The sequence below is a fragment of the Anabas testudineus genome, chromosome 9 (genome assembly GCF_900324465.2).
Source record: "Anabas testudineus chromosome 9, fAnaTes1.2, whole genome shotgun sequence".
NCBI lineage: Eukaryota > Metazoa > Chordata > Actinopteri > Anabantiformes > Anabantidae > Anabas > Anabas testudineus.
Genome location: NC_046618.1, coordinates 11,438,589 through 11,454,696, shown reverse-complemented (window position 1 = coordinate 11,454,696; position 16,108 = coordinate 11,438,589). Strand labels below are relative to the sequence as shown.

The window sequence follows — 16,108 nt, the reverse complement described above, 5'->3', positions numbered from 1 at the left end:
ATATGCCTGACCCCCACCTCCTCCCTTCTCCTCCTCCTCCTCCTCTTTCCACAACCCCCTTCTCCTCTCCCCATCCTCTTGCTCACACTCTGGCTTCTGCTCTGTTGCTGTTGCTGCTGCTGCCCCATGCTGCCATCTGCTACAAGACAACAGAGGGTGAAAGAGGAAGAAAAGAGTGGTGAAGACGAGTGAGTGAAAAGAAGACATGAGGGAAGACGAACATGAGGGGAAAGCAGAGAAAGAGAGACTGATAGAAGATAAAGAGGGAAATAGGGAGAGGGATACAATACAAGAGAGACTAGAGAGGCTGTCCATCTGCTCCCCCCTCACCTCCCCTCCCCTCCTGACACACAGCCACACCACAAAGAGAGTATTTAACCTCACACACACACACACAGAAAGAGAGGGAGACAGAGAGGCAGAAAGCAGCCCAGCCTCTCTCTTTAACCCGTTCCTCTCCAATGAGCCTGCCTGTATTACACCCTTGGGGTGGCAGGTGATGGGTGGATGGAGGGAAAAGATGTAGGGAGGGGGGCAGGGGTGGAGGGAAAGGAAATGGGGGGAGGGGGTGTGATTGAGGGACAGAGCATAGGGGATGAAGGGTTGAAACTGATCTGAATCAACACCAACACGTCCTCCTCCCCTTCCCCAAACCTCAGCAGAGACCAGCTTGCAGCCCGTGTCACTATGACAACCTCTGTCAATCATACTGCAGCTTTGGACTTTCAAATGGGGACTGACGGCTGCTCAAATCCAAGTGCAGAGCTCCACTCACTCAGCTCACTTGTGGATATAAACACTGAGAAGTGGTAAACATGCTTTTCATAGTATATTTAAGGAGAGGTGACAGCAGGTCAGACGGAGTCAGCCTGCTTTGTGGCTAGTATACACATACTCCAGACAGCTAGCTGAAATTATGGCTGTGGCTGACGTCAAAATCTGCAGATGACAAAGCAACACCCACGTGTTTTCTTTCCCATTTGGCCGCACTTTCATATTTGAACACTACACAGACTGTGAGCACAACGTGTCGCGGCTTCGCGCGGTTTGGTGATTTCAACTGATATTCCAGTTGTTTGGAAAACCCAGCAGACATCCAGCAGCGGTTTTTCCACTTTTTTTGGCTTATGAAGCAATGTCTAGTTGCAGCCACCTGTCACCACTTGTTGTTACCCCAGTTCAACCAAAACTGGTTTTCCTTGTTTTGGCTGAGTCCTGGACAACTAAAATTATTATGAAGTATTTCATATCAAAACATAGTTTAAAATTAGAGACAAGTCTGAAAAAACACTGAGCAGCAGAAACGTTTTGTTCTGCTTACTACGCTTAATCATCTTTTAATCAATTTAGTTTTATCATTCAAACAGGATTATGTGCCCCCACCTTTGCTGGGTTCACTGCCGGTAGTCTAACTTAGTGAATCAGTGACATGCACCCTCTAACTCACTAAACAGTCTATTTCTTTATTTCTTTCATTGTCCAATTTTAGAGACCTATTCTTTTTGAGGAGGTTTATTTTTATTAAACCTCATGTTACATTATGTTCCCACTGGTTGATTTGGATTTTTTGTTGCCTCAGAGCCCTGCAGATTTACAATCGAGCTATAACTTACCATGAAAGACTAAGTTATTAATAAAAACATAACAACCAGGAATTTGAATTAAACCCATAACACTGGTGCACAACAGGACAAAACACAGTCCAGCGCAATGTTGACAAAATGACACTTTCACTCCTGCTGGGCCTGTCGAGCTCAGATGACATCGAGAAGGCTGTCAGGACTGGACACAAACATGACTCTGTAGGTCAACACACACTGCAAACACTAGATTCCCCCAAGGACCTGTACATACACAGTGTCACACACACCAAACACCAGTGTAGTGTCTTGAGGGTGCAATGAGGAGGAGGGTGAAGGGGCGTGACCCACAAAAACTGATTTCATTAATAGACAGGAGAGGAGAGGAGAGGAGAGGAGAGGAGAGGAGAGGAGAGGAGAGGAGAGGAGAGGAGAGGAGAGGAGAGGAGAGGACTCTGTGTATATGACCACAAATGGAGAGAGCAGACACCAGCTGTCACATGCTTATGTCAGCCCTATTCTCAGCTCCTATGTGTGTGCGTGTGTGTGTGTGTATCACTGTGGGATCTCAGCTAGCCATGACTGGTTTCAATTACACAGCAAACTTTGACCCTGTGTAACCAAGAAGGGAAAGGAGCTACTGACAGAGAAAGGTGGCGTAAATGAGAAAGGAAGTGAGATGCTGAGATAGAAGGAAGCCACAGGACACACACACGACACACTACACACCTACTCAACAACTAGGACCACATAGGCGGCAGCACTTACAGGGGTGGTGACTTACCCTTTTCCTAGGTGGTCCTCGTTCTTCATCCTTTGAGCCCCGCCCTGCTCCGGCCCCACCTCCTGTTCGTCCCTGCCGCCCCCCTTTCCCCTCTCCAGCTGGTGGCCTGATGGTCATCCTGATTTCCGGCGGGCAAATGTAGTTCTCAAGGCTCTTAGGGGGCTTCTTGGTGCGCTTGGTGGTTTGGATTTTCAGCTTTAGACTTCCTTCCTGGAAGCTCGCCTCCTTGATGGAGAACTCCTGCTCCTCCAGAAGCCCCTCCCCTTGTTCCTCCAGCCCCTCTCCTTCACTGATGGCACCGTTAATCACATCATCACCACGCGCCAAACCATTGCCCCCGGTTCTTTCCTGGTCCTCTTCATTTGGCCCCACCCTGCCTCCCTGTAACTCCGCCTCTTTGGGTCGGGCCGAGCCAACCAGATCCCTTGGCTCCATCCACGCTCCCGCCAGATCCAGTCAGGATGGGGGAAGTTGAGGCAGCCAGCCAATAGGAAGATTAAGAACAGTAGTCTGTCGGGCTGGTTGGTTGTCGTCAATCAGCTACTGAGGTTGGGTTGGTTGTCCCACAGGAACACAGCGAAGCCAGGGACAGTCTGCAGAGAGAGCAGAGAGCGGTGAATGATGTGATTAGTAGAAAAAGGGTGACTAAAGCATGGTCTTGTCATTCCCATAACTTCTATTTCACTGCTGCCTCTCAGCACAGGCCCATCCGCTGTCATCAACATCATTAGCTGCCGGGTATGTATGAAGACAAACACTCAAGCTCATCACAGAAGTGCTCTCATTTGCATTTTGTGCCTCACATAAACAAACTAATTTTTTGACACCCGCAACCGCCAGCCTTCCTCTCTCCCTACTATGTTCTTTACTCACTCTTGGCTAATCATCCCTCATCCCTTCATCCTGCCACAGATTTGAAGCAAAGCCGTGCAGACACTAGAGTGATCAGTGCAAAATAAGACATTCCTCGTCTCTGCTCTAAAACCAGGCTGGAGTTAGCCTGAGGACACAAGACAGAAAAAATGAAAGAAGCTGACTTCTGTTTTTTTTTCTTTTTCTTTTTTACCAGAGCATTGAAGGAGGGTGGGAATCACACAGGGGGAAAAGGGAAGGCAGCAGAGAACGACGAAGGAAAAGAATCTAAATTCCTTCCCCAGATGTGGTTTACGAGCTGGTCTGGAAATACCAGTGTCTGAAGTGTTCTACACACGCATGCAGAGGCTTTGCTACACACATGTATGAAAAGTGCCATACACTTATGCACATAAATACACATACAAATGACAGTGTTGCTGTTACCGAGTAGACTCCTGCCCCCTTACTTCTATTTCTGCTCTCTAGAGAACGCTGCAAAGCTGCAGTTGCCATTTCTCAGAGAATTCAGGTTTTCCTTTTTGGATCATTGCACATGCAAACACAGTATATTGCATACTTGCGCACACGCACACATGCACACGTATGCATTTACACGGCCTTACTTGCACACAGGCATATAAAAAAGGCAATCAAAACAAACACTGGACTACACTTCTCACTACAGCTCCAGGGAATCCCATCAGTCAATATGACATGAGGCATGACTGAGCTGGAAGTGGGGAATGCTGTCTCGAACACAGAGCTTAGACTGACACCATTTACACTGATGTGAACCCAGATTAGACCACTATCTGCGGACATACAGATCAAATAAAAGCTTCTGCTGGCTGCAGACTTACAATGACCAGAGATCACAAAAGGTTTATAGCATATACTAAGAATTATCCACTCCCTTAACATCATTTAAACTGCACTTCAACATGGTTTCTGTGGGCATTTTTTACACTATTTGTGTGTGTTTCCTCTGTATGTAGTCCTGTACCAGCCCACACTACTGTACAAACAGCTGATCCCCATCATAATACCCAACAGGCAGCACAGCACATGCCTACAGTATGATTTAATTATTATAATCCACAGTGGTATTTCAAGAAACTTGTCAGTATATGAGTCCAACCCTAAGGTCAAAGTCAGTGGTTTGTCCTTCCTGTATTGCATTTGCTAAATGAAATAAAAATGAAAAAGCTTCTTTCCTTGTATCTTCTCTTTAGCCATAAGTTTGTCAATGTGAAACCACAGTCTTTCAATGCTGACTCATAAGGGTTACTGGTGTAGGTTTCTCTTAGCTTCCTCGTGGTTAAGTATGAACAAGACTTAAAGGACAATAACAACGATTTTGCATATTTTAACTTATGAACTCTACATTTCCTCTACTCTACAAGGCTGACCTTAAATTACCAACCATTTTCCAAAGCATACTAATACATGTCCAGATAGATTTCCCACCTTCCTGTCAGCAGTATATTCAAATAATTCAGTATGAAAAGGAACTTGCTAAATTTGCTTGAGAAAGGTAAAACACCATCAAGTTTGCAGTGTCATAAAGCAAAATATGTGATTGCAATGCTTTTTGACAGTCTGAAATATCCAGTGTCAAAGTCTTTATCCAAAACAGACCTTGCTCTCTATATAACCATGCAGCAAGGGATGTGTAACAGTGACAAGTACATACTAGAAAGTCTACCAAATTATGATTGATGGTTTACTTATTTCAAAAAGGTCTATGCAAGATGATTTCCATTCCCCGTTAAATGAACGAAAACCATTGTGTCCCTGGAACCAGTGGAAATCAGCTTGGAAAAACAGTCAGCAGTACTGTGCTGCTGACCATTACAGGCAAGTTGCATTTAATGAGCTGAAACATGCAAACCCCTGCAGCATGGACTCACTATCTTTTGGCCATATCCAAAAGACACTGAGTCCGGACCCAACCTGATTGTACAGTGCCCACATGACCCCGTTTGCTCCTCTTATTATCTCAGCCTTTAATGTCAGCTTGGTGACTCGCCCTAATGGCATGTGTGAAAGCCACGCTGACGGTCATATGACTGAGGACAATGACAGGAAAAAGACACAGCTGCCAACCACAACATCCCACACACATGCATCACAAAGTAACTTGTCCACTGCAGGTGGTGCTCTTAAGACTCTGTACCCCCCACCCCCCCACCCCCCGCTTGCAAGTATAAAAGGGTGTAGTGTACAGGTAAATCTTCATTCTGTGCCATTATGGTGTAAACTACTTAGCTGGGTCATGACTATTCTTCCTCCCTGCTCAGCGCCCTAAGCCGTGTTAGTTCTCTGTTACTGGCAGACAGGCTGAGAGTTTATGTAAGACTGACCCTTCCTTGGGCCTCCCTTGCCTGGCTAGCCTGAGCTTCACTGTCTCTCTCTCTCCTCTCTTATACACACAAACACACTGGCACACACACACACACACACACACACACACCTCGACTAGCCTCAGACAGCAGGGTGATTGTGAGAGGCCAGACTCGCTGCATAAATAGCTTATTATGTTCTCAAAACTGCCAGCGCTAACCAGCTTCCCTCTCAAATAACATAAGGTCATTCCCTGTGCTGGATGTGAAAGGCTGTGAGTGAGACACTCCTCCAACATTTGGCCTTGTCCTTTGAAAACAATAATGATAAAGCATTGATAATGGGATACAGATGGACAGAACAGAGATGGTGAGTGATACAGACACACAGACAATACATACAAGTAGAAAGAGTCTGAGTGCGAGTGAGAAACACAGAGAGAGGGAGATCGAGATGGCAGCAGAAACACAACCTTTTAAGGCTGCATACCCAGCAGCCCTTTGCCTGAGGTGGACTCACAAATAGCTCATACACACATGCAGACAGATGCGCGCACGCACCGACTCACACATGCACAGGCACACCAAACGCCCATGTGATTGCACAAGGTGAAGAGCCTTTTTTTTTTTTTTCCTCTTTTCTTTGATGTGAGAGTGTAGTAGAGGCTCGGTCGTCTCTGGCTGTAGATGAGTATCTCAGAGGGATGATGAACATTGTCGGTCTGCCATTTTCAGTTTTCATTTATCTCTTTTATTCCAACTCTCTAGTGAAGGGGCAATCATGTAAACCAATGTCTCTAGAAGGATCAAACCTTTAGTCGGAGACAAATCAAAAGGAATGGCCCCAGCCTTCTAGTACTTCCAAACCCAGTGGGCATGAGTTTTCAAATAGGAAGTCTATTAGTTCTCTGCCTCAGAGCAGAGCAAGTTGAAGGAAGCCATCTTTTTCACCCTGTTCACATCAAAGAGCATATTCAGTTTTGGAATTGAAACCTTACAAACCTACGTTTGCACGTAAAACACGGCATTAAAACCTTTTCTCTCTCTGGTTTACGACCCACTGCCCGTGCATGTGTTCAGACGCGGGGCAGCTGGACAATCAGAGACTAACATGTGTGGGACAGCCATAATAGAAAATGATGGCCTTGCCTCTGCTGCGTGCAGTCCAGCACACACACACACACACACACACACACACACACACACACACACACACACACACACGCTCTGGATGAGCCATATGCCAGGTAGCACTAAAACCATCCTCACCTAACTACCCTGCAGAAGCAGATGAATGTTAAACCATTTTAACTGCAGCAGAAGCCACAAAATGGCTGTCAGCAAAAACACCTCCCCTATTCCCCAACTGTCTTCCTCCTTCCCCTCACCTCACCCCCACCCTCCACCCCCCAACCTCTGTTTTCTCCTGTTCTCTGTGCTACCTCTTTCCTTTACCCTCCACTGGTTTCTCTCTCTCTCTCTCTCTCCCTCCCTCCCTCCCTCTCTCTGTCTGCTCTGCCAAAAGGTGCTCCAGTGCTGATATTCTGTTAAGAGTGCCTGCCAACAGTTAGATTTGTCCTTGGATCCCGTTCACATTCCCTCCTTCCCCCCTCTCTGTGATCCTATTTCGACCCGAGGTATCCAGCTCAGAAGGGAATACACCTAATCGATTTCTCATGCTTTAATTTATAAGTGGCATGGGCAACTCATTACCTAATAGGTGGTTTAATAGCCTGCTTCATACTTTTACGCCACAAAAAACGCTGCAGGAGTTTTAACTCCCTCAAAACCTGTTAACGAGACAAGATCGATGGTTCAGTCGGAGTCTTCATCCATCCCTCAATTCAGTGTAGCTACACACTTCTCTTACAACTGACCACTTGTTCCTTTTTATCCCGTGCTCATTTCCACACCTTCATTCATTCAAATATCCAAGAGACATGACCATTTTTCCATACTTTCCCTGAGTCACACTTTTATCTTTTGCTGCTCTGACTCTGAGGTTTCTCTGGGCTCCTGATAACAGTGATGTGCAGCCATTCACTTTCAGCCAAAGCATGGTCATTACATTTGGCTACATTTTCTCTGACATCCACCTCCAAGCCTTGCAAAACTGATGAGCTATTGATAAACTAGACTGGAGGAGCACCACTGGACGCAGTGTGGGAGCCAGCAGCATCTCTTAACAGCTTTGCTGTGGACTGTGCGCTTTAATGTGACGGACTGGCCGCAGCCCTTTAGTAGTCACAAGTCCAGTTGGCACAAATAAACAAGCGTAAATGCAAAGTCAGAAATGTGACACACTCCTCACACGGTGAGGGAATTTCAACTTGCAACTTCCAAAACATTTGCCATCATCCATCCACCTGAATCCCATCCAACCAAACAACCTTTCAGGAATCCTGTTTGAAATACTGTTGAATGTGACACAAGCCATGTCAGACTGTAGCACGCACAATCATCTGCTTGCTGCAGTTCATCACAGACTGTGATGCTATGTGATGGACCCTGGGTGCCAGTGAAGATGCAGGAAAAAGCCTGTGAGGTGGAGGGCTGAACAGCAGTGGCTGAGCTGCTCCTTGATCAATTTCTAGTGGACACTTAATCCCATTGACCTAATTAGTTGTTTTATCTTCCTGCCGCTCAATTACCAAGGAATACCACGGTGATAATAGATGGAGGCTTGGTGGTACAGCATTTGGGGGGTGATGGGGTGGTGGGGGGTGGCGAACGTGTGACTGAATGTGCGTGCGCGTGGTGGTGCGAGTATGTGCGCGCGTGCACGTGGTTAGTCGAACATGTTGGCATGCGACTGTGAGCCAATCCACGTATTTCATGTCATTTAAGGAGCAAACGTGGCCGCGGACGCACAGAATATATGAGGTTATAGGTTAAGGAGGCATGTAAAAAGCAGGGAGGGACACACAGCAGCTTCCAGCATCAACACATTCACAGCAGAGGTGTGTTCAGGTGTGCAGCCGGGGACACTTACCCATGTCTAATGTTGTCAAACACTCGGCTCGAACGCGTAAATATTTGATCAAGATCATTTAAAATCCATCGAGACACATTTCACACAAGCGAGGGATGGGATGACAGCCTCCTGGCGAGCTGTCAAACGGTGCCAGGATAAATGTGAATATGTATTTTTGACAGAAAACCCCGAGGAAAATGGCGTCAACGCTGCTGTGGAAGGAGAGGAGAGAGAAAATAGGATTTGCAGGCGATCTGATGACAGCAGCAAGGTGGCCGCACAGGGGAAAAATCCAATCGGAAACTTGGCGCTTATTTCCAATTCCTCCCAGAACAAAAACGATCTTTTAGGGGCTTTGGCGAATCGACGGTGCAGAGCGCGTCTCCGGTGCCTCGCAGGGTCGCTGGTCACTCGGGGAGCTGCACAGCGCCGAAGATCCCTCGTAAATCCGCTACTCGGTTGGTAAAGGGAGGAGGGGTGAGTAGGATTGTTACTGCAGTCAAAACAAGCCCGCATCCGACTACAAGCACCAAATCCAGCGAGGAAACGTCGGCTAGACCGCGCTCAGAGCCGCCAGCGCTGGAGACGCAGGAGGACGAGGCTGGAGACCGGAGTGCAGCTCGCTTTCTGTCGCCGGTTCGAGCCGATCGAGGTTTTCCCCCTGTCTCTCTTTCCGTGTGCGTCTCTCTGCTTTTCCGATCGGTGAATGTCAGGTCCCGGAGCCTGGTGTCTGGTAATGATCTCACCCAGCAGACTGAAAGCTCTGACCGAGCAGAGCAGCGCAGAGGAGAGGAGGAGAGGAGGAGCGACATCGCCTCCACCTGGCAGAAACACGCTCAGCGCGTCTCCTTTTTTTTTTTTAACAACCTCCCCTTAATTCCCAGAGTCTTCTCCTGTGGGACTGGAGTTACAGGCATGCTGTTATTTTAACGTATCCTGATGCAAAGTAGCAAAGCTACATTTGCAAAAAGGGTTTTGCTGTTCAGACCGAGTCGCTTCTGTAAGGGGAGACATCTTTTGCACATTTTTTGCATACTTTTATTCTTTGACATGCAAACATAACCCACATACAGTCACTTCATTTGATACATGCAGGGGCCAAAGCATCAGAAAGTCTTAATATCATGCACTCCAGTACGACTCCACCACCCACTGGGACCTCATTAGTAAACATATAATAGAATTAGCTCAGTTTCTGACAGAGAAACTTGAACCTTGTCAAAGTAGAATTTATGGCAGAGCTGCTGTGTGTGAGATTGCATTAGCTTGTACAGCTGTTCCACATAAAGTGGCCTATGAGTGTATATTAAGTTTAATATACGATATATCATCATATCACCATATGTAGAGTATGACCATATCGCCAGTATTACAACATCATTAAGTAAAAGTTTAATTACATATGGTGAGACATTTAAAGTTTAGAAAAACATTATATTGGACTTCAGAGATATGTTTGTCAGCTTCAGGACTGAATAGTTCAGTGAGTCCACAAGCATTGTTCAAATTATCCAGATAACATCTGAATACCACCTCCCAGTTTCCAGAGCATCCAAAGTTAGAAGTCATTGAATTTGACACGTAATGTCACATTAAAATGCTCTGTTTCAGGGGCATCATGGTAAAGATAGCAGCACATCATGGTTGGCTACGTAGAGTTCACTAAAATTCAGTTATAACAAATTATATACAATATTTTGATATCGTCCACAAAAATCCATTAAAGAACATGTACATCAAATGGATGACAAATCCTAAACCAGATCATATGATCATAACACTGAAGCATCCTATTTTGAATAATTTGTTTAGACAAATAAAATATAACAGGAATGAAGACACCTCAACTTTCTGTCTGTCGGTGGATTTTAACAGTGAGTCCACATCTTCAGTAGACAGCCACATAAACCTCCACTGAGTCATTACTAAAAACATAAATCTAATCAAATATTGGCCAATTGCATGCAGTCACAGAGTTTTGAAACATATCGTGAAACATTTAGCAAACCTGTGGGCGATGTATAAATAAGGATTATCACTTGAGTCTTAATAGGAAATGGTTTGCCCATAAACCACAACTACTAGAATGACTTGAGAATTTGCTATTTGACACAGTATAATTAAGTCCAATTTAATCAGAGGGTAGTTTAAAGGTTCAGTGAGACAAAAGTTGCCATACTACACTCTGCCAACACATTTGCTTCAGAGAAAGACAAGGTGGGTGGGTGTAAGTGGGATTGAGTGGGTGAAAAGAGGCAGATTAAAGTGTAGGTTTGTGTGTGTGCTCACGGGTGCTTTCCCCTTAATATGTCAAATTACTGCAGGATGGAAAACCCACATCAGCCAACCATGGACAAGCCACATTTGTTCCATTAATTCATCATTGTCAGAAGTTATGTTTATATCGTGTCTCCATGCAAAACTTGACCTTCTTTGTATGGAAAACATCTTTTAACATTAACAAGCAATGCAAATGATGTCAGATGACCTTTCTCTCTTGGTGTCCCACAGTTACTAGCTGTTACTCATCTCTGGCATGTGTGTGCGCAGGTCACCTACTGGGAGATATTTCATTAGCAGCGGCGGTGTTTGTGATTGTGTGCTTAGTAGCATGTTAACACTCGATACAGTTTCAAACTTGTAGTTAAAAATCTGCACCGCCATCAGCGGTTTGGGTGTTGTTGCTGTTCACTTCCCCTGCTGACTAGATTAACAAATGTGCTATGGGTGTGTGTGTGTGTGTGCATGTGTGTGCGTGTGTGTATGAGTGTATTAGAGTCTCTCTTTCATTTGAAGTGTTTTCATAACAATGGCACCTCTTTACCGCCTATTTTTTCATTTCCCTACTTATGGGCATGAGGCCAGCATTGTATTGCTTTATTTTACTTCTGTCTTTATGAGGCCTTTTTAAATGAGATTTAAATGTATGTACATTTGGAGGGGTTGATTTCAGGATTTAAAAATGAATAAATAAAACATAAATAAATAAATGACCTCACAAATACTAAATAAAATGTGTGTGTGTATGCATTTGTGTGTGTGTGTGTGTGTGTGTCATGTGTGTCTATTGATTTGAGATGTGTGCAAGAATACAAAGAGACCCCTGAGAATGAGGGGTCAACAGCTGCTCCTCAACAACCAATCAATTGCAGTGTATCAGTAAACATTACGCACACACACACACACACACACACACACACGGATACAGACGCACACACGGACACACACAGACGGCACTCTGTTCTCGAATCTGTTGCCATGGATACCAGATACAGGCAGACAAGAGGGAGCAGTTTTCCAGCTTAAACTGTAAATATTGAATTATGATGGGGAGGAAAGAGACAGCAGTGCAGGGCAACGTTCCTGCCTGAATGATCTAAATATCTAGATAATCCTTTCATCTCTATTCACCGCTACAGGAAATCTGGAGCATCATTCATGTTCATCAAATTCAGCATAAAAAGATCAATCTGTCTTCCTGATCCAGCCATTTATCTGACTCTCTATTACAGACTGAGAGCTGCCCTCATTCCTTCATCTTTCCCTGCCTTTTTGTCTGGAAGATCTTCATTCCCTCAAGTAGGATGCAAAGTAAATGCTTCCCCGTGCCTGATTTGCAATGCATAAAAGTGAATCTCAAACCAATTTACCGAATGCTACGGCTTTTATGTGGCAACAGTTCCTCTGTGGTTTCGTCTATGGGGAGATAGAAGATTGAGATGAAGAGGTGAAGAAGGAGGAAAAAAATTAGTTAACATTTAATAAATGCTTTGGCAAATATTTTAAGTGAGGCCACTGGAGAGAAAGAGTGAGAGAAGAGCCAAAGAGAGACTCTCAAGGTGAATGTCAATAATTGGTTTGCCATCTTTATGAATAATATAAGCAGTGGAGTCAGCAGAGCTAAAATAATAATGACACTAATATTCATAACACAGCTACAGCACTTGACTGCACCAGAGAAGGAGAGTCAACATGCTAACCTTGAGCTGACATTGGGAGCAGGAGAGAATCACGTTCAATCAATGAAGGGCTTTTCTCAGGGAGTCCACTAATCTCACAGGGCAGCAGAGGGTTCATCAGAGCTGAGAGACCCCTGGGACTGTCAGAGGTAATGGGGTTGGCTGGGAGAGAGAGAGAGAGAGAGACAGAGAGAGAGGATGAGTGAGTGTGCGTTTGTGCGGGAGAAAAAGATAAACAGTAAAAGCATGCAAGGAACACAGAGTTGTGATAACATGCACTTGTGTGTTGCAGATGTGTAGGACAACAGAGCATCTGTCTATGTGTGTGTGTGTGTGTGTGTGTGTGTGTGTCAGAAGGAGCGAGGGCCATGCTGATAGAGTGAGAAGTTAATGGGACGTGTGACAGGGTTGATTACTGTGGCCTCAATGATCTGGATGGGTTAATGAAGTAAATGACTTCTTGGATAGCACATCACTGGGGCTATCTTCAGCTCCTGATACACTCAGATAAGCCAGACTTCCCCTTCATTTAGCTTACAACGGCGACTTTCTTGAGTATCCTGCTGCCTTTAGTTGCATAAGACATAATTATTAGTCATGACATCAAAGGTTTTAGTTCAACCTAGGGACACATTTCACACACTGACTTGTAATTTCACAGTGCTTTAGTATTTCCCTAGTGAAGGCTATCAAATTATCTAAAAAACTGAATCGATATGGCACATAGAGCATTTCTACGATATTGCTGAAGGACCAAAGTGGCCACCTGCAGTTTGCATATGCAGCCACGATTGCATTTGCAATGCTAGACACAAACACAAACCCAGAGAGAGAGAAAGACTTATTGCAAGACTTTGTTCTCCATTTGGGAATGAGATTCTCCTAATGAGAGCAATAACAATGTCTGAGAAGAGCTGCAGAGCGCAACAAAACAAGAATGCAGATGGAAGCTAAGACAAACAACAAAGACAGCCCTAAATGTAGTTGACTGTGGACTCCCTGCTGACTCTGTCTATGTGAAGAGATGACACTGCGCCCATCCCCCTGCTACTTATGGGGACATTATCATAATGTTGCCTCTGTATGAGCTGAGCTATCAAGTGGGCTCATCTTGAAGTTCACTACAAGCCCTGGTGTACGCTGATGCTTCAGATGCTGAAGGGGCACAGTAGTGAACAGAAAAAAAAATCTGGCCTAATATTTATTCAAACTGACAGTTCTGGCATCTAACAATGCAGCCCAGGACTGACAGCACCAATTTGATGAATCTCTGCGTTGGTTGTAAACAAATGACAGCAAGGAAGATAATGATTGTCCTTCTGTTTGTCCTCCTGTTTTCTCATTGTCTTGTCACTACAGACATCTGCACAGAATAACGTGGAAATGAATGGATGGAGCGAAATGGGTAAAGACAACAAGTCGGTGGAGTGACAAATGTGGTTTCAAACCCTGTCTTAGATGCTATATTATGGGAGGAGACAAACAACAAGTAACATATTACGAGTGGCAACATCTATTACACCCATCAATAATGAATAATTAGTTCTCAGAAACATATTGTTTGTCAAAGCTTGTGTGAACCTTCACACCTCAAACATCCACCCTACAACATCCTGTTGTGTTATAACTGTGCATGTGGTCAAACACAGCTGTGTGTGTGTGTGTGCGTGCGTGCGTGTGTGTGTGTGTATGTGTGTGTGTGTGTGTGTGTGTGTGTGTGCGACAGAGTCAGAAACAGCAGAAACAGAAACAAAGGGGAAAACTCCCCAGATATGACAGAACACTGCCACTTCCCCTGAGCCTATGTGAGTAAAACAGAGATGTAAAGCAGGTGTATGATACAGCACTGACTGTGAGAGCGCTGAATCATTCATCACTTGCACATTCAGTCAAAGTTCCCTATAAATTTTTATCAGTGGTTCCAGTGTAGTGACCCAATAACGGACACACATGACTAAAAGGTCAAATGGAAAAATAGATGACCAATTAACATAGGAAGAGACACTTTTATGTATGGCAGTCGTCAACAGGCTCGGTTTTTCTCCTTCCTCTTGCATTTTGATCTTGTATTCTGCATTTTGATGTGACATGCACAGTTTGTGGGTGCCGGCGGCTTAAGACAAATCTGACAGTTGTGAGCTTGTTCAGTTGCACATGTGTTAGGCAGGGTGATGCAAAAAGAAATGCACACACACACACACACAGACACCTGGGTGATCACCTAAATTGCCTCCTCTTACCTTTCTTTTCAAGACATTTGTCCAGATTATCATAGCTTTACAATCAGTGCACAGTGTCAGACGAAGAATGAGATGGCCCCATACCACACAGACACACATACACACGAGCATGCACATGCACATGCACACACAAAAAAAGACACCTGGTCTGCATTTGTTGTTTACTGTACATTGTGTGAACACTGTCCCATCTAAAGCTGCTTCCCAGCAGCAGGATGTGGTGGTGCGACACGTCCTCGCTCAACAACACCCACTTCCTATGAGTTTGATAAACAGCCCTGTGGTTTTACTCTCCTCCTGCCCGTCAAACACAAGTACACGTGCAAGCTCAACAGCAGCAACATCTGCTAATGTGACATTTAACCAACATGAGTTATTGTGCATAATATTACCCATAGGTGTCATGAGATTTACTGTGACAAACTGAATAAACGCCACCAAAATCACTCATGCCTCCATAACTCAGCTGCTGCTCTTCTCATGTGTAGCCCCACAGAGAAACTGAGGGAAAAGAGAACAAGAATGCCCTCAAATCATACCAGGATCATAGGAGGACATCAATATGTCACATTTGTTTTAGAGGGAGTGATGTAAGGAAGTCTGAGTTATGTCTGCCACTGGACAGTTATGTTCCACATTAAAGCCCGTCTGTGTGTCCCTAAAGGTTGATGATACAATGCCAGTAAACAAATGAACTGCTGGTGCTTCTCTTCTCTTCTCTTCTCTTCTCTTCTCTTCTCTTCTCTTCTCTTCTCTTCTCTTCTCTTCTCTTCTCTTCTCTTCTCTTCTCTTCTCTTCTCTTCTCTTCTCTTCTCTGCATGCTTGCATGGGCACATACGGTGCTGTCAGTCACATCTGTGAGCTGTCAGGATATGAATGTGCATGCATCTGAGAGCAGAATGAGGGGTATATTAGGCCTGCTGATCCTTCACACTCCTCTTGTCAAACTTAACATGAAAATGAAATCCTGTGTGTGTGTGTGTGTGTGTGTGTGTGTGTGTGTGTGTGTGTGTGTGTGTGTGTGTGTGTGTGTGTGTGTGTGTGTGTGTGTGTGATGCAGGAGACAGGGCGGGTCAAAGAAGAGGAGCCGTGCCTAATCCTGTGGGATGTGAGGGTATCTGCTGTGTATGGAGATGGGATGTAGAGATGTGTTCAGCGATGCATGGATCACAAAACTTTCGTAACTGACAGAAGAGACTCCCAGGAGACCAATGTCAAACTGCTAACTGATAAAAGAATAACAGTGCTGCATATTGCATGATGAATGCTACGTGTTCCAGGAATTTAAGTGCAAATAAGATCAGAGTTTTTTTCTTTTACTTCTTAAAAGGTCAAGAAACTATTAGTAGAAGTCAGAGCCACAGATATAGATAT

The 16,108-nt window shown here is 44.8% G+C and overlaps 1 protein-coding gene across 1 annotated transcript in view; it reads right to left on the bottom strand.

Moving 5' to 3' along the window:
* The window catches only part of setbp1 (SET binding protein 1), a 32,908-nt gene extending 23,590 nt beyond the window's left edge, over nucleotides 1–9,318 (bottom strand). Inside the window, exons 1-2 of the mRNA XM_026344312.1 lie at nucleotides 8,554–9,318; nucleotides 2,365–2,957 (exon numbers count right to left, since the gene is read on the bottom strand). Coding sequence (XP_026200097.1) covers nucleotides 2,365–2,799 — 435 coding nt within the window. The 5' untranslated portion in view covers nucleotides 2,800–2,957; nucleotides 8,554–9,318. The remainder of the gene's footprint in view (nucleotides 1–2,364; nucleotides 2,958–8,553) is intronic.
* Between the last annotated feature and the right edge of the window lie 6,790 nt (nucleotides 9,319–16,108).